General features: G+C 35.7%; 1 protein-coding gene across 1 annotated transcript in view; it reads left to right on the top strand.

The window, feature by feature from the left end:
- The window catches only part of Itga2 (integrin subunit alpha 2), a 96,484-nt gene that overhangs the window by 49,514 nt on the left and 22,198 nt on the right, over positions 1–24,772 (top strand). Inside the window, exons 5-16 of the mRNA XM_076857700.2 lie at positions 2,568–2,682; positions 2,835–2,962; positions 5,697–5,845; positions 9,209–9,359; positions 9,645–9,810; positions 11,962–12,038; positions 13,692–13,830; positions 14,921–15,066; positions 16,929–17,072; positions 20,543–20,746; positions 21,317–21,453; positions 23,861–24,000. Coding sequence (XP_076713815.1) covers positions 2,568–2,682; positions 2,835–2,962; positions 5,697–5,845; positions 9,209–9,359; positions 9,645–9,810; positions 11,962–12,038; positions 13,692–13,830; positions 14,921–15,066; positions 16,929–17,072; positions 20,543–20,746; positions 21,317–21,453; positions 23,861–24,000 — 1,696 coding nt within the window. The remainder of the gene's footprint in view (positions 1–2,567; positions 2,683–2,834; positions 2,963–5,696; positions 5,846–9,208; positions 9,360–9,644; positions 9,811–11,961; positions 12,039–13,691; positions 13,831–14,920; positions 15,067–16,928; positions 17,073–20,542; positions 20,747–21,316; positions 21,454–23,860; positions 24,001–24,772) is intronic.

The raw sequence follows: 24,772 nt of genomic DNA, 5'->3' as shown, positions 1-24,772 counted from the left end.
CTAATGAAGAAATAACATAGAAAATTGTTGAGAATATTTAACTATATAAAAATTTAAAATAACACATACAAAAAAAAGTAGAAAGGAAAATAAAAAGTCAATCTTATTTGAAATTTCTGCTTTCTCATATAAGGATAAGCTACTTGCTTAGCCCAGTTAAAGTTGTTTTTGAAAGCCTAATTTAAATTTACATTAATATTTTTAATGCCATAACTTGCTAATTTAAAAGCCTGCTTTATACTTGTATTATTCTAAAAATGTAACCAATTTTGAACAATGTCATTCTATTTGTAATGATAGATATTAGTTCTCTACCATCTTTGCTACCACTATGTAAATTAAATGTTGCTTATAATAATGTATTACAACTGTACATAAATAATATTGCAGTGCATCTCCATGGTTTATGATATTCTAAAATCTTTATCATATGGTTGTTTTCATATTTTTGTTTCTTTGTTTTTCAGGTTGAGTTAGTCAGAAAGAGGAACATATTGAGAATCAGGGATTATAAAATGTGCTTCAAATTTTTTAAAAAAAATTTTCATCTCTGATTCCAGATAAAGTAAAAGTGAAAGATAATCTAAGAGAGTAATCGAACAGTCAATGTAAAAACCAGCAATGCAGAGATGCAGAGAGAGAGGAGGAGAGAGAAGGGAGAGACAAAGAGAGAAAGAGACAAGATTGATCAAAGTTTTTCTTATATAGCTGATAGGTCAAAATTATAAGAAACTCTTCAGCATTACATGAAAAAAAACTGACTGACGATAGTCACTTTAAAAAAAAAAACTTCTTAAATTCTGGGCTTAAAGCAAGAATGTTCTGGCATTAACAATTGGCATATTTTAATTTCAACTTCTTATACTGTTTTCCAGTGCTCATGAAAGAAAAAAATCCATTCTTGAGTACATCATAAGCTATTTTGCAAGGTGATTTTTTAAAAATGCTTTAGAATGCAGATAAGAATCAATACCTGTTATTTCATAAATTAGTCAGAAACATTGATAATGACTTTTTTTCTAACAAGTTGGCAAAATGAATCAGTTTTATAGAAGGAAAACTATGCCTTATTCATTGAGCATGAAATATGACCACAGCTGCTTCTATTATGCTACGAACAGTTAAACTGGGTCAAATAAATTTCCTTTTGTTTTTCCAATTGCTTCTTCAAGTCCACACTTTTCTGTTCAGTTTTAATAAATGATCCTCCCATAACATCAACACTTTGCATAAACTTTACATATCACCCACAGCTTTACATAATACTAAATTTTGTAAAAATTTTTAGGATCTTGGCTACACTTCTCATTTCTTCTTTTCTCCTTTTTCATCTGCTGATTTTAATATTATTTAATATAATGTTTCCCATATGCTCTAATCATGATTGAATCAGAAGTTCCTGGCATTTATCAAAGGTCTGATGCAAAGGAGAGAATGGGGATTCTGTTGATGGAGATTTTAGGAACTGAAATGTGGATGATAAGGGCAAGTGTCAGTCAGCTTTGGTGACAAAATAAATTAGAAAATGGAAATAAGGAATTTGGAAGATCTAAAAATAAATAAATACTTAAGAGCAAAGGAAAAAATAAATCACCTTTCAGTCCTTAAACCTCATTTGTGTTTGGTTAACAGAGTGTTTTTTTAAATTGTGAATTTTCACGCAAAAATTTCCCTCTATGACTCTCAGGAAAACAGAAAACTCTCTTTCACAGCAGTGATGGGAGGACACAGTAGCTAGCCTGTCCCTGGATATAAGAAATAGGTTCTTGGGGCTGGGGATGTGGCTTAAGCGGTAGCGCGCTCGCCTGGCATGTGTGCGGCCCAGGTTCGATCCTCAGCACCACATACAAACAAAGATGTTGTGTCCGCAGAAAACTAAAAAAGAAATAAAGAAATATTAAAAATTCTCTCTCTCTCTCTCTCTCTCTCTCTCTCTCTCTCTCTCTTGAAAAAAAAAAGAAATAGGTTCTTCATGGTTTCAGTTGTCCCTACCTGGCCCAGCCACTCCTCCAGGGTTTCCATCTGGCTCTCAGAGGCACTTGGCCTTATGGTTTCTGTAGACTGATTGAAAGGGATAGGAGTAAATTAATGATCCATCATTCACACTAAAGATGCTAGCCAACAGGTACAGAGTGCTTGCTATTTCCCTGCACTGTAAAGTGTTTTAAATCTGCAAACCATGCTCTTCAAACAGCCTTGACAGGAGATAAGGTTATGCTAATTTTATAGATGAAGCCCAAGTAACTGAGACATAAAAAATCACCTTTGCACTACTGATTCTAGGTGTTCTCTAGCATGGTGGGGGGACCTCTTGGGCTCCCCTTCACTGACACCTGCCCCTAACAGTACCAATAATCCTTCTTCTTACTGAGCTGCCACTGGACACAGAAGGTCTGCCACTTTCTTCTATATCACTTCTGCCCTCTCCAGTTTTTGATCTGTTAAAGAGCTGAAAATCTCCAGAATCTTGGAAAAGAATAGAAACAATTCCTTAGTTCCAAAATGGGGCTGTAGAAGGTTAGTATTTTCCATGTGTTTCCATTTATCATTTTCTCATTTCTTTGAAGACATGTGGTCCCCTGTGGGCACAGCAGTGTGGAAATCAGTATTATACAACTGGTGTGTGTTCTGACGTCAGTCCTGATTTTCAGCTCTCAGCCAGCTTCTCACCTGCAGTTCAGAGTAAGTTATAAATGTGTGAAAGATCTGAACAAGGCTTTTCATTTAGAGGAGGGGGGAGGTTATCAAGTCCTACCCAATCCCTCCATAAGTCTAATTTTTACATGGGTGTGAAACTTGACTTATCTATGGAAATCTTCTTCTATCTTTTCTAGCCTGCCCTTCCTTAATAGATGTTGTGGTTGTGTGTGATGAATCAAACAGTATTTATCCATGGGATGCAGTAAAGAATTTTTTGGAAAAATTTGTGCAAGGCCTAGATATAGGCCCCAAGAAGACACAGGTATGCATATCAGTAAACTAACCCATAGCTTTCTTTATGAGAGAAGAATGATAAATATGAAGTCTTAATTTTTGCATTTGCCAAATCCCCATATTAAATGCATTAAATGTTAATCTTGAAAGTTAATTGAAATTTGAGCTACTATAAGTTATTCTTCTCCCTATCACTCTGTCCAATGCTGTTGACCTTAGAGTTTTGTGACACAGGTATCAAGATTTTGGGAAGTAACATTTTATTCTCTTTCAATGGCCTATTTTAACCTCTGAATACATGCATATGTCTTATTTCTTCATGTGTGTACTAATAATGAATTTCTTATGTTTATTCCTTGCTGTATACTCTTTGAATTATGAAAATTTTAGAAATAAGTCACTAAGGGCAATTCTACCATCTCTTATTTTATATTCTTTTATTGCTTTCTAGTCTAGCCAGTATTTTTTTTTTTGAAACATAAGACCAAGTCTTTTCAATATTTTGATATAGCTCTCTATGTCTTCAGAAGTTTTTAATTTGCTTTTACATCTTCTCAGGACAGGCAACCCAAATTCAGGAACAGAAGTTTCATGATTTTGTAAGGAGACTGAAGAGCATTTATGTTAAAAGTGCTACTTATAATTTCAGCTACTCAGGAAGCTGAGGCAAGATTATCCCTTAATCCCAGGAGTTTGAAAAAAGTTTCATTTCTGTTTTTTCTTTTTCTTCTTTTTTTCCCCCTCATTTCTGTTTGGATCTGCTATTCATTCTAGTTTTAACTGCACAGTGAACCAACCTCAGCAGAGAGCTGTTCACATAATTACCAGTTATGTTCTTGGGTTGCATCTGATACCCCAATATCCAACATATAGTAAAAATTTTGAAATATTTTTCTCTATAGGTATTGCATCTGTTTTTATTGAAATCTGCTTTTCCACTTCCGTATGTAGCATTATAAAATATTGATATTACTTTATATCACCAAGAGGACATTAATGCCTGCTGAGACCTTGGAAGTTTCATTGTGAGCTTTTACCAGAAATTTTTGTTAACCTAGACTAAGTATAGCACAGATTCCTGGAGAGAAACACTGTCAAAGTCTCATATGAATGCATCTTGCTTCAGATGTATTCAAAGTCTCAATGAATCTTATTCCTCTCTAGGAGCGGTATAACCCACTCTTGTTTCTCACAAATGAAATTGGGCCTTTCTATAAGATCTAATATACAACATGTCTTTTAATCCCCTTCCCTATTCTCAGGTAGAATGTTGGGGCTGTCAAGAGGGTTACTGCACCACCATCAACCTCTCATATCAGACTTTGAAATCCTCCATTATTTTTTATCCTTCCCTTCCTTTCAAACCATACATCCTTTTCCTAAAGAAAGAGGTCCAGGGATATTTTTATCATCATGCTCATGGGGCCCAGCATCCCCTCTCCCAGGCAAAAATCCCTGATTGAACTCAGAAATCCAGGCCTCCCTCCTTCTACCTTCCTCACATACTGACCTCAGAGAGTCTTTCAGGGAGTCTCTTTCCACTGATCCCTATTTCTCTGATTTCTATTTCTTGCTCATAAAGCCCCATCTTGCAGTTTAGACAGTGATTCCAATGCCTGAAAATGAGGACATTAATAGAAGTGTATGACCTCCTTGAACCCAAAGATGAAAAGAATGTCCCCAAACATCTCGTTCAGAAGTCTCCTTTCTTTCATCTCTCTCCAATAAGATTCTCCATAATGGTATTTTCCCTTGAAATCAGCCAAAAATTCTCTGTTCCATATGCATAGCCAACAACTTTCCCCCATATGTGTCAAAACTGAAATCCAGTGCAGTAAATAAATCTAAATTGACTCCATACCTTAGGGGTACACTAACTTATCTTGTATTCAACTCTGATTTTTTTATAGCATGATTATCCTAAATGATGTAGTGTTGCCTTGTCTATGATTGCTTATAGTTGTTTGCAAGTCTATGTCTGCTGATAATTACAAAGTTTGTTTCTATCTATTTTAATCTTCCTGTTTTAGCATTATTCTAATATTCATCCATATTAATAGCATAGGGTCATGCATTAAAAATCTTTATGGTTTGTCACCAACTGTCCTAGTTGGCGACCTAATGCTGGGTCCACAAAATCTGACTATTCCAATAACTCAAGAAACGGCAAAGAAAGCATGCAACCACACAGAAATACCCCTTTCAATATTCCAGAGACGGCTCTGTGATCTTATGGTCCTTGGAAAGAGAGAGAGCCACCAGAATTCTTTATTCTTCTATAGGGAACACACAAGGGGAGGTTCCATGGAACATTGTATCCCCAAAAAGGCAAAGGGATATGACTACAAAGGAATAGGTGAGAGTAGCTCAACCCTCGCAGGTGATGCATACACTGGAGCCAGGCCTTGCTATCCAAGCTGGGACAAAGCTCAAGTCACTATGAAATATGGTGATTGGCTCAAGAGCCTCCTGCTTCAGGACTGGAAGGCATGGTCATTCAGAGTGGCTTCCCATAATGGTTAAATCTAGATAACCAAGTCATAATCCAGAGCACATTCTGTTGCTTGGCAATCAGTACTACTGTTATACACAGATGTCATTTCATCCAAAGAAAAATAACTGCCAAGAAAAAAAAATTTGAAGTGGTTCCCTTGAGCCACGGATACATGTCTAAATGCATTTTTTACTTTTATTATACTGGTCATATAGAAATTGTTTATTATGTGATGACAGTCCATTAATAAAATTCTGCTCTTTTGAAGGTGGGGTTAATTCAATATGCCAACAATCCAAGAGTTGTGTTTAACCTGAATACTTTTGCAACCAAAGATGAAATGATTGCAGCAACATCCCAGACATTCCAATATGGTGGGGACCTCACAAACACCTTCAAAGCAATTCGGTTTGCAAGGTAAGTTTTATTGCCAAAACACCACTATTCTGACAATATAAAAGTGCTGAGAAGTAAGAAAAAGGAAATAAAAGACAAAAGAAAAGTAATATGTCTGGAAACCACACTTAAATCAGGCTAATAAACAAAAGTCTCCACATTCTATAATTTGAGTACTTTGAGAAGACACTTAGAAAATAAGGTTAAAATCTTTGATTCTGAGATTTTTTTTCTGGTACCAAGGATTTAACTCAAGGGTATTTGATCACTGAGCCACATCCCCAGCCCTATTTTAGAAATAGGTTCTCACTGAGTTGCTTGGCACCTTGCTTTTGCTGAGGCTGACTTTGAACTCCCAATCCTCCTGCCTCAGCTTCCTGAGCCACTGGGATTACAAGCATGCACCATCGGGCCCAGCTCGATTCTGGGATTCTTATAAGATGATTTTTCATGAATTAAATTTTTATTTAAATTTTATTCTGTTATTAAATTTTATTTTATTATTAAATTTTAAATTTTGCAACAATTAAATTTTTATTTTATAATTTTTCATGATTTAAATGAAATAAGATCTTAGCTTAAAAAGCCAGCATCATTATTTGTTAATATTTATCATAAATTTTTACTAATTAAGTTTTTGAAGCACTTCATGCAAATTAACAAGAGCTGTAGAATCTTAAACATATGAACCAAATCACATGGTTCATTATATATATATATATATTTTATAAAATAAATAAATATATATATGATAAATAAATATATATATATATAATTATATATATATTTTTATATTATATATAATATAAAAAATAATCTGTGGGAAGTGTGGGTTTTACAACTATGCAGTGTTTTTCTCATTCTTATGTCAGTTTCTATATTTTTCCAGGTCCATGACCTTCACTTTTACTGATGTAATCAGATCCCTTTACAAAAATCCTAAGTACTGCCCTGTTCTTAAAAAGAAAAAAAAAAAAAATGAGAACAATACCCATGCCTTTCCTTAAGCCTCCTTCCTGCCTTTTCATCTTGTGCATAGCTTCTTCCTGATACCAGAATTTCATTTAAACAGAGTCTGTACCCTCTCCTTCCACTTTCTTGAAACCTAGCTCTTCCCCTAGCTATGCAGGCCTCTAAGCCACCCCTCAAGCCTCATCCTCTTGGATTCCCTTGAGCATGTGATAAGGATGAACCTACTCTACTATTCTGAAACACTTGTCATGACGTGGCCAAAATCTGGGATCCCTGACAACTTTTTGTGAACAACTTTTGCCTAGTCACTGGCTTATTTTTCTTCTTTAAACAGAGCCCTTCCTTCCGTATAGCCCTTCCTCTTAAAAATTGCATCCCCTCCCGTGGTGTCATCATCAGCTCTCTTGGTGTCACCCCACTGCTGAGCAGTCATTCCTGAATTTTCCTCCCAAAGCCACATGGGCATTAGGCTGATGCTGAATATCTTTATTTGGAGTGTCAACTCACTTATCAAATTCAGCATGTGCTAAACTGGTCATTCCTTCCCCAGAACTCCTTGTGACTCTGTCTTTTTGATTCATGTCATAGTCTATTTGCTCAGTCACTCAAAAACTTGATGTTTTTCTGTATTCTTTCTATTCCTTCTTAGATCAAACGTCTGGTCAGTCACCACATCCTGTCATTTCTATTTCTGCACTTCCCATTCCATCTGTCCTTTCTTTTCTTCTCTCTTTTTTCCCCCTCTCTGTGTGTATATTTTAGTTGCTGCTTCTAGTAGTGGGTGACTCTCTGTATCTATCTCAAAATCAGATGCCCTACAAGGGAAGATATGATTGATGGGCTTAATGTTTCTTGTCTCTATTAAGATGTCCTATAGGCCCAGGTCATCTCGTCAACTGCTGGCCAGTCAATAGGGTCAGCTGCCATAGGTCAAGTGCCTTTTCTGATCCAGACTGAGGGGAAGAACTTGGTTGATACAAAATGGCCTCGTTAGAGTTAGAAACTGCTGAGGGTCCCTGTTTTCATCACGAAATATAGGTGTGGCACTTTTCCATGGGAGGCATCCGGGGGCCCTGAAAAACTTCCCTCTCCAAGATAATGGTCACTGTCTACTCAGATGAAACTTGTACAGTTTTAATCATCTTTTCAAAACTTGGGTTTTCTTCCCTGTGCCACCATTATTTCTCGAGCTAAGAGAATTTAATCCTCTTGTTGCCAGGAGAATCACCCAGTTTTCTGTATCATCCAAACTGTTATTACCTCCGTTTCTTTCCTCTTTCTCTCTCTGTCTCTGTCTCTCTCTTTCTTTAAAACACTGAATAGAATTTTGGCACTTTTTTGCATTAATTTTGTTATCCTATTTCCTTCACCTGATTTCACTGTCTGTCATCGTAATTTGTTGTCACAGGCATTGCAAAACTGAACAAGGCCCAGTTTCTGTTTTTAAAATCTTCACTCATACTTGTGATCTAGACTATGTCCTAGAACATATATTTCACTCAAAAAGGTGGGATGTGAAAAATTGTAATTCAGATTTATCTAGATGAAAACTATGGAACAGTTTTCTATTTTTTTATATTCTATAAAATAGAGTACACAAAATATTTTAGGAAATAAAATGATATGCTTCATTTTACATACCAAGAACTTGAAGAACTTCTTACACATTCAGGTAAAAATATGCAGCACACATTGAATATGTAAATTTGAAGATGGAAGAGATGAATTGAGGACAGATACAGGTGTTAAAGTATCATCAGATAAATGGTAGTCTATCCAAAGGAGTAGGTTAAATTACATAGGAAAAAAATGTGTAACAATATGGTTCATTAGACAGAGAGAAATAGGTTATTGAACAGCTAGTTAATCACCTAAAAACAAAATAAAGCTGAAAACTTACCTTGCTCCTTGAATCAAAATGGATTTCAGGTTGACCAAAAATTTAAATCTAAGAAAATGGAACCATTTTAAACAATTATAGAAGTTGAGTGATTTAGTTGGGTGCCATGATGCACACCTGTAATCCCAGCAGCTCAGGGGGCTGAAACAGGAGGATCTCAAGATTAAAGCCAGCCTTAGCAAAAGAGAGGCGGTAAGCAATTCAGTGAGACCCTGTCTCTAAATGAAATACAAAATAGGGCTGGGGATGTGGCTCAGTGGTTGAGTGCCTCTGAGTTGAATCAATTTCTAGTATCAGAAAAAAAAAAAAAGCTTTATACATGAGTAGTCTGTAAAATACCATGTCAAATATGAAAAATACAAAGAAAAGGGTTGATGAATTAAAATTGAAAAAATATCAATGAACTGAATAAATTATTTGAAATACATATAGGCTGGATTTTAATTTTAAACCAGAGGTCTACATATTAACTTCATCTTTTGATAACGAGTCTTTAATTTTATCGGCCACAGAGATTTTGCTTATTCAAGAGCCTCTGGTGGACGACCAAGAGCTACCAAAGTAATGGTGGTTGTGACTGATGGGGAGTCCCATGATGGTTCAATGCTGAAGGATGTGATTGAGCAATGCAACAACGACAATATACTGAGATTTGGCATAGCAGTAGGTGGCTTTTCTTTTCATGTGTTTTGTAGTTGATGGATAAAATGTTCCTTTATACCAGCATTTTCTTATTGACTGTTCAAAGTTTATTATTTAAAAAAGTTTTTACTGTCTCTCTGCTCCTTGCTGATTTTCAGTCTTGTCGACTAAATAAATGGGTGTGGAAATGTTGCTTGATTTACTTCTCCAGAAGGTCTTTGGTGTTGGGAAGTAGGCTAGAAGGTGTTAATAGGAAACGTGGAGAACAACGGGAATGACTTTTTTCCTTCTTCCTCTATTTTCAAGGTTCTTGGGTATTTAAACAGAAATGCCCTTGATACTAAAAATTTAATAAAAGAAATCAAAGCCATTGCTAGTGTTCCAACAGAAAGATACTTTTTCAATGTGTCTGATGAAGCAGCTCTTCTAGAAAAGGCCGGGACATTAGGAGAACAAATTTTCAGCATTGAAGGTAAAAGAGCTCCTTTTAAGAATTTTCTTCTAAAACTTTTTGAAATTTTTATTGTATTCACACATTTGCATTATTAATGTCAATTAGTATAGTTTTATAGAAAAAAAGCTTCTATACATCAGTAAGAAAAATTTATAAATATGAATAAGTACTTTATAAAGGATAGAATATAAATGATTCATAAACATAAAAAATATTCCCAACTTCAGTAATTATTTAAAAATACAATTTCCATCACTTTTATATTTTACCTAAATGTGCACAATAATGTTTACTATTACAGAGATTATTGAGAAGTAAAGAAGCTCATACATTGTTGACAAGATGATAAATTGATGAAAAATTAGCAATATCTATTACATTCCTGAATAGTTTTATCTTTTTATATGATATTGTATAATTTTGAAGAAACATTTTATTTATGAGATCTAAAATAATTTACTTATGTGGACTTAAAAAGTCTGGTCAGTGTAGAAATATCACATATCCAGGCACTCACTGTGTGGAGGATTAGAACACACTTTAAATTTCGTAAAGAGTTCCACACTACCCAAATCCTAGTTCCAGATAGTTAATGCAACTCTCTGCAATAAAAAGGGTGTTTTAAGGGAAAGAGAGGTGGGAATAGCAAGGATAGTAGAACAAAACAGACATTATTACTTTATGTATATATGTAACTGCATGAACAATATGATTCTACAACATGTACACTCAAGAAAATGAGAAATTATATCCCATCTATGTATATCAAAGTTCATAAATGCATTCTATTGTCATGTAAAACTAATTAGAACAAATTTAAACAATTTTTAAAAAGGGTATTTTAGTGATCATCTACATATCAGGAACTACCTCCAAATCTGCATCCAAGGGGATTGTATAAATTAAAAGTTCATTGCTATATTTACATCTTGATCTCCTGATTATTTACTGGAAATTCCTAATCAAAAAACAATTGTATTGCTTCTTAAATATCCTATGGTGCTTCTAAGTGACTAGTCATCATCAAAATCTCATGTTCCCTGAGATACAAAATTACTAAGCTGTCCGTGCTGATAATTTTGTGCATTTGTAGTGGCATGAATAAGAATGACCACAATGTAATCTCAAGCTAACTAGAAATGATTTTGTACATTATCTACTACTACAGACTTTTTGAAGAGCACTCTTCTATTTTATTAAAATTACCTCTGCTCATTCTGTGTAAATCACTACTTCTTCTAAACAACACTAGGTTATATAGTATAGTTTCTTCTCTTTATTAAAATGTTAGTCCAGGAATTTAGCTTCCTTTTTGTGAAAATTAGTGAAATGGAGCCATCTTGATCTTAACACATGGAAAATGAGCACTGGTTTGGTGCTAGTGACAGAGGCAAGCACCACAATGAACAATTTCCTCCTTGGTAAAATTCCTCCTCAATATTTAATCCTGGTTTCTGGTAGCTAACCCAAATATCTCTTAGCAGAATCTTCACCACTGGTCAATTACCTAACTCATCCAACTGCATCTGAGATATGTGTGCATTTATTGAGACATACTTAAAAGTTAAAAATTCAATTAGTTTTTCAGCTAGTAATGAAAACTTTTTTAAAAAAACTGACATCAGGACTGGGTTGTGGCTTAGTGGTAGAGTGCTTGCCTAGCATGTGTGAGGCACTGGGTTCAATTCTCAGAATCACATATAAATAAATTAAATGAAGGACCATTGACAATTTAAAAATATTTTTTAAAAAAATTGACTTTAATTTTCACCTTGCCTCATACCCTTCCTTTGTGAAAGGGTCTTTAATATCAGGAACTTTGTAGGCATGTCATTAAATGCATTAATCTTAAGTTAAAACCAACTATGAACCCTACTTTGGAGGTATTATAGATTTTCATAATCTGTTAAAACACTTTCTTGGTCATTTCCTTTTTCCAGGATCTTCCAGCTCTTTTTTTGGGGGGGGGGGTGTTAATGTTGTGTGTGTGTGTGTGTGTGTGTGTGTGTGTGTGAGAGAGAGAGAGAGAGAGAGAGAGAGAGAGAAAGAGAGAGAGAGAGAAGAGAGAGATGCATGCACACCTATGTTTGAAAACTTGATTTAAAGTTTTTAAAATTTTTTTCATTACTAACTGACAGTAATACAATTTTGAAACTGATTATTTCCCAGGTACTGTTCAAGGAGGAGACAACATCCAGATGGAAATGTCACAAGTAGGATTCAGTGCGGATTACTCTCCTCAAAACGTGTGTATATAGATAACTTCAAGCCATACTGCCACTCACCCCTATGCTTTCAGACTCAATAACTTATATATGAAGCAGAAAAAACAACCATCTAGAGAACGATAGTTCTGGTTCCTAGCCATGCTCCTTAGCTTCTTTGTGTTGCTGCTTTATCACCTCAAAAATGAAGATTAACAATGCCTCCCCTTCCCTATTTCAAAGGGATTTTCTATGGGGAGGAAGAGAGATAATATGCAAAGAAGACTTTCACTGCTCCAGAGCTCAAGCCCCATATTAATGTGGGATATTATCCCTACAGGAATGTCCTTTCAACCAATTAACAAATTCCGAGTTGCAATAGTATTTTTCTCTAAGAGCAGAGACAGAAAATAGTTGAAAATGTTTAGGAAAGATGTGAGAGAAGATTGGAATACACCAGTGTTTTCTTAGCTCAGAGAAGCCTAGTCTTCTTTCTCAGAAGCATCTGCCTTCAGGCCTCTACTCTAATTCTATCTAGGATTTGAGTAGGTAGAGAAAGGGGAAAAAATATGTGACGCCCTGAGAAATAGTGAGGATACAGTGTGAACTCAGGGGCAGACCGAGGACCAAGAACAGCTGCTTGTATGTCTAGAATAGAAAGTGTGGACTGTTTCTGGGACACCAAATCCTAGAGATGCTGAAAGTTATTAATCTTTCCCATAGAAATAAATACAAATGAATCTATACACAGAGAATTTTATAACAATTCTGTAAACCCGTCCATGCTGATCAGAGTCCTGATCAGAGTCCCTAATACTACATTCATTCACATCATTTCACACTCTCTAATCCTCAAAATGGCACACATTGTTTCCCTGGCTAATATTTTATGATCCGGAATCATACCTTTGATGTTTTCTAAGATCTAAGGCCAAAAACTTAAATATAAATTTTCCCGTGTTGACGAAACCTGCCTTCAGTAATGACTTATAGCTTTTGATATTCAAATTGAGCTTGATCTAATCCATAGTAGCCTGTCCCCCTCTACCCTTCCCCAGGGCTGGCCCATGCTAATTTTCCTTCCAATAGATGAACTGTCACAGCTACAGATACCTTTTGTAGCGGCACTGTCATCCCACAGATGGGATATGGGGATTTGAGAATGAATCAAAAAGAGAGAGGAAAAAGTTAAAAATAATAGATCAGAAAAGTGACCCCAAGACATGCCTGAGAGAGCAGGAGCATGCTCTTCCTCCTCTCAGGTCAGCACTCTGTGATTCAAGCATGACTCATTTCCAGTTGTGAGCTTTTCCTGTGAATATGTGGGACTGACATTCTACTATCATGCCTTTTTATAGGCTCATAAGGACTCAGCATTGGCAAATGTGTGTGTTTTGAGTGGATATTTTAAGATGACTAGGTACCTGTTTTATACCAGAGCTTATTACAAAAAATTTATCTATGTAACATGTCAAAAGTAGGGCCCAAAATAAGATAAACCATGATAAGATTTGTTCTCCAGTGCAAATTTATGAAAACAATTTTGAGATATATCAAGATACATTAATATATATTTCCTTTCATTGCATTTATTTTTCTTAAATATAAATAGCTTATTTCAATATTTGCCCTACCCTGCCTTCTCATGCATTATATGTGATTTGTTTAATGATCTTCAATTTTCAATTACTTTAGGATATTCTGATGCTAGGAGCAGTTGGAGCTTTTGATTGGAGTGGGACTATTGTCCGGGGGACATCTCATGGATATTCAATCTTTCCTAAACAAGCCTTTGACCAGATTCTGCAGGATAGAAATCACAGTTCATATTTAGGTAAGGCATAAAAGCATTTGGCTCAGCAGACTGAAGTTGCTTTCCTTTAAACTAGCTTCTTGTTGAATCTTAGGGTCAGTCAGTTCAGCAAAGCCTCTGAAATGCCATCATATTTGTTGTTCATACATATGTTGCCTCTTTGCCAATCCAGCTTTAATTCACAACTGCTTAATAAAACATTTGCTTTGCACTCCCATCCCTGGCTGTTTAATCAATTGTAATTCCTGGAATATGATCATGTCTCTCTAAAATAGAAATAGTGGTCGGGTGCAGTGGTTCACGCAGGAGCTTGGGAGGCTGAAGCAGAAGGATCACCAGTTTAAAGCCAGCCTCAGAAACTTATAGAGGCCCTAAGCAACTTAGCAAGACCCTGTCTCTAATAAAATACAAAAAAGGGCTGGGGATGTGGCTCCATGGTTAAATGCCTCCAAGTTCAATCCTCAATATCAAAACTAAATAAATAAATAAAATAAAATAGAAATAGTTTCTAAAAGCCAATACACTAAGTGGTAGTTTTATGCTGTTTTAGAGTTTTCCATTTTTTGTTTCTATCATAAACAACCACTGACTTAGAGGACCTACTATGGGGCAGTTCCTGGGATGGCTATTCTATCTATATAAACTTTTAAATCCTTCTAACAACCACATGAGAGCCATTTTACCTCTAGGATCCTTAGAGATCCTAAACAACCTAGTAAGTGTCAAATCCACAGTTTGTATCTAGAACTGTCTAACTCCTGTGGCCTGTGGCCTTTCCTCTGTGTGACATTACTTTTTAACTCCATTCGCTCATTCATTCAAGGCATATTTGTTGAATGTCACGTTCATAGGTTGCCGATGAGGACAACCTGGAATCTAGAGCCAGGTTTGTAGATGGAGAGAGACCCATCTATGTTGGGTAGTGTGAAAAGTGGAAGGGCAAGAGCAGTTCATCTTAGAAATAGAAAGATGTGTCCTTGGTGACATACCTAGGAGCATGGGGAACTGTGCTCTATATCTAATGTAAAGGATCTCTGATTATCTCTACTAACTGGGCAAGCCTTATCTGGCTGAGATATTCATTCACACCCTGTGTTTCCTTCTCTCCTAGGTTATTCTGTAGCTGCAATTTCTACTGAAAAAAAAGTCCACTTTGTTGCTGGTGCTCCTAGAGCAAATTACACTGGCCAGATAGTGCTGTACACTGTTAATGAGAATGGCAATGTCACAATTATCCAGGCTCACAGAGGGGACCAGGTAAATATCATTGTTTATCAGGTGAAAATAATTTTATGGACAACTGGGTACATAGGGAATTGGGCAGGTAGAAATGAGAGCTAACATTTATCGAGTGCCTCCTATGCATTTGGCTCTGTGATCTTAATTTTGTACATTCCTTACATTTTCACAGTAATACTAGAACATCTGCTCTCCACTTTAATAGGTTACTGAGAGTTTAGCCGGATTTTTAAGAAAACACAATTTTAATGGTATTAAGTTACTTTCACAACTCAATCTTAACTGGCCTCAAAGCTTGTGATGTTTAGTAATATCCCAGTCCATTGTTCTGACTGCCCACATGAACACTAGGTGGCTGTTGTTTAGTCATGGTGGCAGGCACTTTGTTTTGTGAACAAAGCCACATGAGGAGCCAAGAGTCTGGAGGAGAAATGGTAACACGGGAACAGTAGGTTATAATAGGAACTGAGCAGCACCTGAGCCTGTTGAGGTGACCTACTGGCTTTCATGTTCCTAAAAGGTCAAACAACTCTCTTCCATTTTATGTTGGTGGGTGGTCATTTGGTTATTGAACCCTAAGCAGAATCCTGGTGTCATGCAGGAGCAAAGGCCAGCTTATGGGCTCCTGTTTCAGTTCTTGGCCATATGTGAAATGTACATCCCTGAACCCCAGCAAACAACCGAAAGTGGTTTCCTTCCTCGAGACAGAGAAACTAACCACAGACTTCTGTTCTCTGGAAGTAATTCTGATTTTGCTGTTGCTGTGGATTTTCTAAGAATAAGAAGACCTGCTGGGCATGATGGCTCTCGCGTGTAATCCTGGCAGCTCACAAGGCTAAGGCAGGCCAATTATGAGTCTCAGCCTCATTAATTTAGTGAAGCCCTAAGCAACTCAGCAAGACCCTGTCTCTAAATAAAAATATAAAAAAAATGCCAGGGGATGTGGCTCAGTGGTTAAGCACCCTTGGGTTCAATCCCTAGTACCACAAAAAAAAAGAGTAAGAAGACCTGAGTTCTTGACTTCCTGGGCCACAAACTAGCTATAATCATACACTCTTTCATCCTCTTTAGTATTTTTAAAAGAAGGGTGTTGAATATTTTAAAGAAAATGTTATGGAAGCAATCTGTTTTTATTAATTTCTAATCCTTAAAGAGGTTTTTGCTTAGGCATACAATGAATATGGCTGAGTGGGATGAATATCCAAATTCCCAGCCTCTATTTTTTCACTGTATCTCCACCCAGCCCTCCTATACTAGTCAATCTGGCAGCTACTCAGCTGTCCCAGTCCAACCATGGATATTTATGTCATTCATGCTTCCCCATTTCTCTCCACCTGGAAAGTCCTTAAGATGCAATTCAAATAATGCTTTATCCTTCTAAGCCTTCCTGACGTCCATGTACTCCAATCACTCAACCTTTGGGACTTGCCCATATTACAGTATATTTTTTATGGAAGTATAATTATTTATTCCTCTTGCTTCTACTCTTACCTTTCTCTACAGCACCCTTTACATAGTTACTAAGGATTTCTCTTATAAATGTGGCCTTTGGTTCAACATCATTAGAAATACCAGAGGTGCTTATTTAAAAAAAAAAAAATATTTTGGATCACATTCCAGACATTTCATCAGAAGGCTTAGTAATAAGTCTTAAAGACACTTCCTTACCAATTCTTGTGCACCCTGAGGTTTAAGAATCAAGTAGCTAGATGGTGATTTAACCTGAAGGAAAAAAATCTGCTCTCCATCTTTATATTCTAGCATCTTTCAGGTTGTAAAAGCTCCATTTTTGTGCATTTAAATGTTAATTAAAGTTCAATGTGATATTCAATGTATAAGAATCCTAGGAATCCTAAGATTAATATGCTTTATTACTCCAGATTGGCTCCTATTTTGGTAGTGTGCTGTGTTCAGTTGACGTGGATAAAGACACCATTACAGATGTGCTCTTGGTCGGGGCACCAATGTACATGAATGACCTCAAGAAAGAGGAAGGAAGAGTCTACCTGTTTACTATTGTAAAGGTAAAATTAAAACAAGCAGTTTAATTTGCTTTAGTGCTGACAAGTAAAAGGTAATCTGCATTTTGAAAAAAAAAAAGTTATTACTGGATGATAATTGATTCGCATGTTGAGTTTGGTTTATATTTTATTAATTTTGAAGATGTCACCATTAAGTAATGACCTTAAAATCATGTTAAAAGGCATAATTAGAGTTTAATGTCAATTTACATGAGAAGTCTTTGGAAACATTTCTCTTATAAAAATAAAGTCATTATAAATTAAAATCATTTTTGAAATATACACACAAATGTTAGTGCATTTCCCAAGTATTTCATGCATTTTTATTAGTGCCCTATAGATATACATAATATTGGCATCATTTTGACATAATAATACAAACATGGGATATAGTTTTCTCCAATTCATTTCCCAGTACTTCCCCTTTCCTTCCCCTCCTCCACCCTCTCTTTCCCTTCCTCTATTCTACTGGTCTTTTTTCTATTTATTTATAGTTTTTTAAATTAGTGCATTAGAGATATACATAAAGGTGAAATTCACTTTGGTCAGTTTCATTTCACAATTCCTCCCTTTTCCTAAGCGTTCTCCCTCAGATTCAATCCCCTTCCTCAATTCCACTGGTTCCCACCCACCCCCTGTTTTTGCCCTTATTTTTTTCTAACTTCCACATATGAAAGAAAACATTTGACACTTCATTTTCTGTGTCTGGCTTATTTCACATAGCATGATGTTCTCCAGCTCCATCCACTTATAAGCAAATGCCATTTCATTCTTCTTTATGGTTGAGTACAACTACATCATGTATAAATACCCCAGTTCCTTTATCCATTTGTCTGTTGATGGGCATCTAGGTTGGTTGAATAACTTGGCTATTGTGAGTTGTAAACATCATAAACATTGATGTGGCTGTATCCCTATAGGATGCTGATTTTAGATCTTTTGTATATATAGCAAGGAGTGGAATAATTAGGTCATATGGTGGTTCCATTTCTATAGTTGTAAGGCATCTCCATAATGCTTTCCAGAATGATTGTACTAATTTGCAGTCCCACCAAAAATGTATGAATGTACATCTTCCCCACATCCTTGCCAGCATTTATCTTTTTTTGTATTCTTGATAGTTGCCATTCTGACTACAGTGAGATGACATCTCAATATACTTTTTCTTTGCCTTTCCCTGATTGCCAGAGGTGTTTAACTTTTTATTTATATATTTGTTGGCTATTTGTGCTTATTCTTTTGAGAACTGGCTCTTAGTTCTCTTGCTCATTTATTAATTGGGTTATTTGGGGTTTTGGTGGGGTTTTTTTTAGTTCTTTATATATTCTGAATATTAATCCCTTGTCTGAGAAGTAGGTGGCAAAGATCTTTCCCATTCTGTAGGTCCTCTCTATATGTACTTTATTATTTCCTTTGCTGCACAGAAGTTTTTTTATTTGATACCATCCTATTTATCAATTCTTTTACTTTTTGCACTGTAGGAGTCTTGTTAAGGAAGTTGGTGCCTGTGCCACCATGATGTAGTGTTGGCTCTACATTGTCTTCTAGCAGTTTCAGAGTTCTGCTCTAATTCCTAGATCTCTGATCCACCTTGAGTCAGCTTTTGTGCAGGGAGAGGGATAGGGATCGAGATTCATTCTTTTACATATAAATATCCAGTTTTCTCAGCACCATTTGTATTTTTAAAAAGGCTATATTTTCTCCAACATGTGTTTTTGGCACCTTGTCAAATATCAGAAGACTCTATCTATGTGGATTTTTCTCTGTGTCTTCTATTCTATTACATTGGTCCTCCTCTCTGTTTTGGTGCCAAAATACCATACTGTTTTTGTTACTATACCTCTATAGTATAATTTAAGTCCTGTATTGTGATGCTATAAGCTTCATTCTTACTCAGAATTGCTTTGCTATTTAGGGTCTCTTATTTTCTGAATGGATTTTAGAATTGTTTTTTCTAGTTCTGTGAAGAATATTACTGGTATTTTGAAGGATTGCACTGACTCTGTGTAATGCTTTTGGTGATATGGCCATTTTGATAATACTAATTCTGCCTATCCACAAATGTAAAAATTCTTTCCATCTTTTTCACTCCTGGGGATTGAACCCAGGGCCTCATACTTGCTAGACATGCACACTACCACTGAGCTACATCCCCAGCCCACTTCATTCATTTTTTTATGAAAAGATAATAATAACACAACAGTGCTATTTTGTTATCAACTTGCAGTAAAGAGAAATAGTACCAACCACTTTAGAAAACTCCATAGAATCTTAGATGCTTTCTACATAAGTTTGTCAGGAAATTCCATTGCTTAGTGAAACATTTAGGTGTATGTCCAACTCTTGGAATTTCAAATCCTTGCACATAAAATTTAGTTCAATCTGACATAAAAAAGCACAATTTTTCCAAATTGCAGACTGAACTCTCTAAATGCATGTATAGAGGTATAGTGGACTCAGTGAAATCAGGAAGAAAATTAAAGGCACAGTTTGGCATGGAAAATTAGACAAGTATGGAAAGAAAAAGAGAAACTGAAGTTAACATAGTCAAGATTATGCTTAGTTGTTGTGATAGTTTATCCTAGCTCATTTATTTAGATTAATGTAAAAATTAACCCTTTCATAGAATCAATTAAATAATTCTCATTATACCTATATAATCAGAGTGTATCATTGTACATACAATAAGGGAAGTGCATATCTACTTATTTGAAAATTTAATAAATCCACAATTTTTAAAATGTTCCTTGCTTTTCAAATATTCTGAACTATTTCATTAATTGTTGAAGATGTAAAAATCTCTTTATATGTTATCAAACTCAGTAGCAAATTCATTTCCGTGAGATTTCAATGGAAGAAAAAACAACACTGACCCAGTTTCATGGTTGAGGAGCATGACTTTCTTGCGAAGTCGTGAAATATTTCCTTAGTTGATTACAAAATCTGAAGGAAAAACTGTGTCTTTTACAAGGAAATGTCTTTTCCACTGGGGATAATTACTTAGTGTTTCTTACAATGGAATCTTAACTATTTCACTTTCCACTTCCTATCCCATTATAATTATGCCACTGTTTTGTGACTTTTAAGTAAAACCTAAATCATCATATTTTATTTTGTTTTGCATTTACCTTAATTTAATCCCAGACATTAGATATTTCATCAGAATGTTTTAAATTAAAAATTCGGAAACAGGTGAAGATCTTAATATGAGAGGAAAAGGAGAAAAAGGAATGAATACTTTTTTTAGGTTGTTTAGCTAAAGAGAAGTACCTCTTTTAATCTTGGTTTATGAGCAAATATGCAGTGATCTTATTAAAGTTTTTATTTATCGTTGTCATCATAAATAGAAAATTTTAAATTCTAATTCAAGATATTACTTATAAGTAACATTTTGTTTTGGACATCAGTTGCTGTGAATTTTAAGTACACATGTTGTGAGATTTACTTTAATCATCCTTTATTCCCTTTGCAAGGGCATTTTAAATCAGCACCAATTTCTAGAAGGCCCCAAGGGCTTTGAAAACGCTAGGTTTGGTTCCGCAATTGCAGCTTTGTCAGACATCAACATGGATGGCTTTAATGATGTGATCGTCGGTTCACCTTTAGAAAATCAGAATTCTGGAGCTGTGTATATTTACAATGGTCACGAGGACACAATTCGCACAAAGTATTCCCAGGTAAGCCATGAGCTACGTGATGATGTATTTATATTCGATTGTCATCATGTCAAATTCTGCTCTCCATGGATTTTGTATTCTAATAGAGGAGGCAATTGGAAAACAGATAAATAAAATGAAGGATTTCCTATAGTAATAAATGCCACAGAATTCAAAAAAGAAAAGAACACCGAATTAGGGAATAAAACTTCAAGTGAGAAATACCAGTTGGATAAAGGTTAACTAAGCAACATCCTTAGGCAGGCAATTTTTGTGTAAGACCTGAACAAGGCAAGCTGGGATAGGAATCTGGACCTGAACTTGCATCAATTTATTCTCCATCCACTGAATTTTTCACTATTTTGTGTTGGTTGTAGTTTTATATTGTAGATGCATGTTGTTTTATTAATGGAAATGTGGGTGCAAAAGTGGTGCACAGGCAAATAAGAAGTGATTGAAAAAACAGGGGAATTTTTTGGGGAATAAAGATAACCAGGAAAATGATAACATGGGGCATTAGAGGACAGAGGCTGCCATTTGTCCGGCTCCACTGTTGTGCAGTGTCATTTCATATCAAACTTGCTTTTACAGAAAATCTTGGGATCTGATGGAGCCTTTAGGAGCCATCTCCAGTTCTTTGGGAGATCCTTAGATGGCTATGGAGACTTAAATGGGGATTCCATCACTGATGTGTCCATTGGTGCTTTTGGACAAGTGGTTCAACTCTGGTGAGTCAGTAAGTGCCAGATGCAAACTAGCTCACTGAACATGAGCTGCTGTGCTGGAATGGAGAAATGCCATGTGCATTATATAAGATTCTGGGGAATTTGCATAAAAGATGACTATATTTTTCCTGGGAGCAAATATATATTTGCTCCACATTAGCATCAAGTTTTTTTTCTCTACATTGTAAATCCAAACAGTGCATAGAAAAAAACAAAGCTGTTGGACACCCTGATATTTTACCTTTCTGTTAACAGACTTATCTCAGCTTATAGAAGGGAAGCCTTATGAACACATTGAAAATACTGAATGTTCAGAACACACAAATAAAATGAAACTTCTCATGTGTGATTAAAAAGTATATTTTAAAATTGTTAAGTCATACAGAGGAAGCCACAGTTTAGGCTTAGCTGACCTCTCACTGACGTCCATAGGAGGTGAATGTGAGGGGGAACAAGAATCACATTCAAAGGCCTTGTGATTCAAGGTCAAAAATAAGTGCATGGACTTGTGCGGGATTGGAATTACAAAGAAATTGATTATTCAAGAGTTCCCATTTGGGCTGGGGATGTGGCTCAAGCGGTAGCGCGCTTGCCTGGCATGCTTTCAGCCTGGGTTCAATCCTCAGCACCACATAAAAACAAAGATGTTGTGTCCGCCGAAGACTAAAAAAATAAATATTAAAATTCTCTCTCTCTTTAAAAAAAAAAAAAAAAAGAGTGCCCGTTCATTCATCTCTTTTAAAAAAAATGTGCTTTGAATGAATATCAAGGACACAAAAACATTAATCATTGATGTTTTTAAGTTTAATGATACTTTTTCCAAAACTCAGTTGTTCTTTAATGAATAATTGCATTGCTTTTATTGTAGAATGAAATGTGTTATGTGGTAGAAATAAAACACAAGGATAATATTTGAGACAGAAAGACAAGAAAATATATTTCCAAAATAAAATTTGTTAAGGTTGTTTATAAGTAGCATGCCAAGAGTAAATGCAAGGTGTGATATAATTATATGGTTGAGTTTTAAGTGGTTTAATAAGAAATCTCTCAGTGAACATCACCCTCTACACATCTTGGTAGGCTTTATAATTTATACTTGGTAGGCTATATATTCACTATACTATGACACTTTTTAAAATATATTTAGTGATAGTCAAACTTTTCCTTATTGAATACAATTTTGATTCTTCAAAAATATCAAGATACATGTAGTCAATGAATATATGGAGATAAGAGTCAAGCTAGGTTAAGATCATTTTGTGGTCACATTCTGTAAGTTTTCAGGACTGTTTTTTCTGTTTAACTCCTAAGAATATTTTTTTTTAAATAAACTTACAAAATATGTAAATCAGTGACATCTCTGTTGAAATAAATACTTGTTTTCTCTTAAAGATTGCCTTAAAGAAAACATCATTTTAAGCATTTCAGATCTTATAAACTTGAGGATAAGTTGCCTTTTTTTAATTAGATGTTTTATGACTATTCATTAGAAGGCCTGATAGACATTAACTATTGAAATGATTTTTCCATTAACTGGAGTCCTTCAGGTGGTACCTGATATTAAAAGGAAATATTTTATATGTCTTCTTGTGATACTTTTCATAAAAAAAAAACAGTGAAATTACTTTGTAAATAATTGAGGGTAAACACCACAGGTCACTGTGATCAAGTGTAAATTCCAAGGTAGGGAAATTAGGAGACTGTGGGTTCCAACTTCTCACTAACTAACTTGTATCAAGTAAACTGGTAAGTCCTCAAATGTCTTGTGTCTCAGACATTTCCTTTGCTAAAATAAAAATAATATTCGTCCTACCTATTTCATAGGAGTGTTGTAAGGAACAAATTAAATCAGTGCAAGATATCAGAAAGTCTTTATCCAGGTCAGAAGGTTACAGTGATCTGCTTGAGGTGACTCTACAGCCTTTTTTTGGCACTTAGCTAGTTGCTACCCTCATGGCCATATGCCACATTTCAAAGAATTGCTGCTAAACTCTGAGGCAGTAAGAAAGTAGCCATGACCACATTCCTCAGCCCTGCTATCTCTACCTGCTCACCTTCTTCTTTCTCTCCTAACATTGTGAGAAGGGTGAATGTCACTACTTCTAGCTGATGAAAACCAAAATCATGACTTGGCTCTTCACTTGCAAAGAGGTTGCAGACTTCTATCCTGTGCTCATGCAGCTGTTCATTGAATTTAAAAACAAATGCATGTGTGTTATGCTGATGATGTAGTCACAATCAAAAAGTCATTGTCCCAGCATACCACCTCAGAGCTTTCAAATGGAAAATACTGCAGAAGTGTTCAGATTCAAGGTAGAAAAAAATAAATGATGCTGGTACTGGGTTCTCTGTGTAAAGCTCATGATATGTATGCTTGGTAATAATGTCTGTTTCCATTTTTATCTTTTAGGTCACAGAGTATTGCTGATGTGGCTGTGAAAGCTACATTCACACCAGAAAAAATCACTTTGTTCAACAAGAATGCTCAAATAATACTCAAACTCTGCTTCAGTGCAAAGTTTAGACCTACTAGGCAAAACAATCAAGTGGGTGAGTAAACCTGAAATTACCTGTACAGAGATAGGTTTATTTATGGTTTTAGTCTGTAAGCTATGCTTTGGTTTGTAGGCAAAAAGAAAGAAGCATCTTTACTTGCAGACACTTAAATTGCCACCCATTTGAGGTACTTAAGAATGGTTCATTAGGCATAGAATGTTTGTTTAGCTCTTCCTTTCTCATCTCTGGAAGGTGACATTCTGCTGCCGAATGTTGTAATCTCATGGCATAATTATGGGTTCTCTCAACTCTGTCCTTTGAGTTTCTCTTACCCACAATTCTCTTACTTAAATCTGCAGGCACACACAGATTTCACTGGACTGGTAGTTTTAAATGAGGGTGCCACTTGTTGGCTATGCCCTGTTCTAGATACAATACATGCAGTGAAACATGGAATGCTATTCCTATTCTTGAATAGTTAATGAGCACTGAATAATGAAAGGAAGCATGGAATCTGTGCCTATTGTTTTAAGTTTTCTAAACAATCCAGAGAAGCAAGTCAAGTCTGTGTGTGTTTCACCAAATGGCAGAAAATGGGAAAAGCACCATAGGCAAGTGTCAGCAGGATTTGTCATCCTCTGTCCCCTCAGCTGGCCATGTCATCTTTCTAGTCCTGGCTAAGGTCCAGGATCCTCTTTGACGCCTTTTCTAACCACTCCATCTCACCTCCAACTTTTATCTCAGCACCTTCTGTAGACAGCATGCAATTTAACACTTAAAACCACCCTGCTATTTCATGGGTTCTAAACCCCCTTCCATCAGATTC

The sequence above is a fragment of the Callospermophilus lateralis genome, chromosome 5 (genome assembly GCF_048772815.1).
Source record: "Callospermophilus lateralis isolate mCalLat2 chromosome 5, mCalLat2.hap1, whole genome shotgun sequence".
In the NCBI taxonomy this organism is placed as follows: Eukaryota; Metazoa; Chordata; class Mammalia; order Rodentia; family Sciuridae; genus Callospermophilus; species Callospermophilus lateralis.
This window is presented reverse-complemented; position numbering and strand designations above follow the sequence as displayed.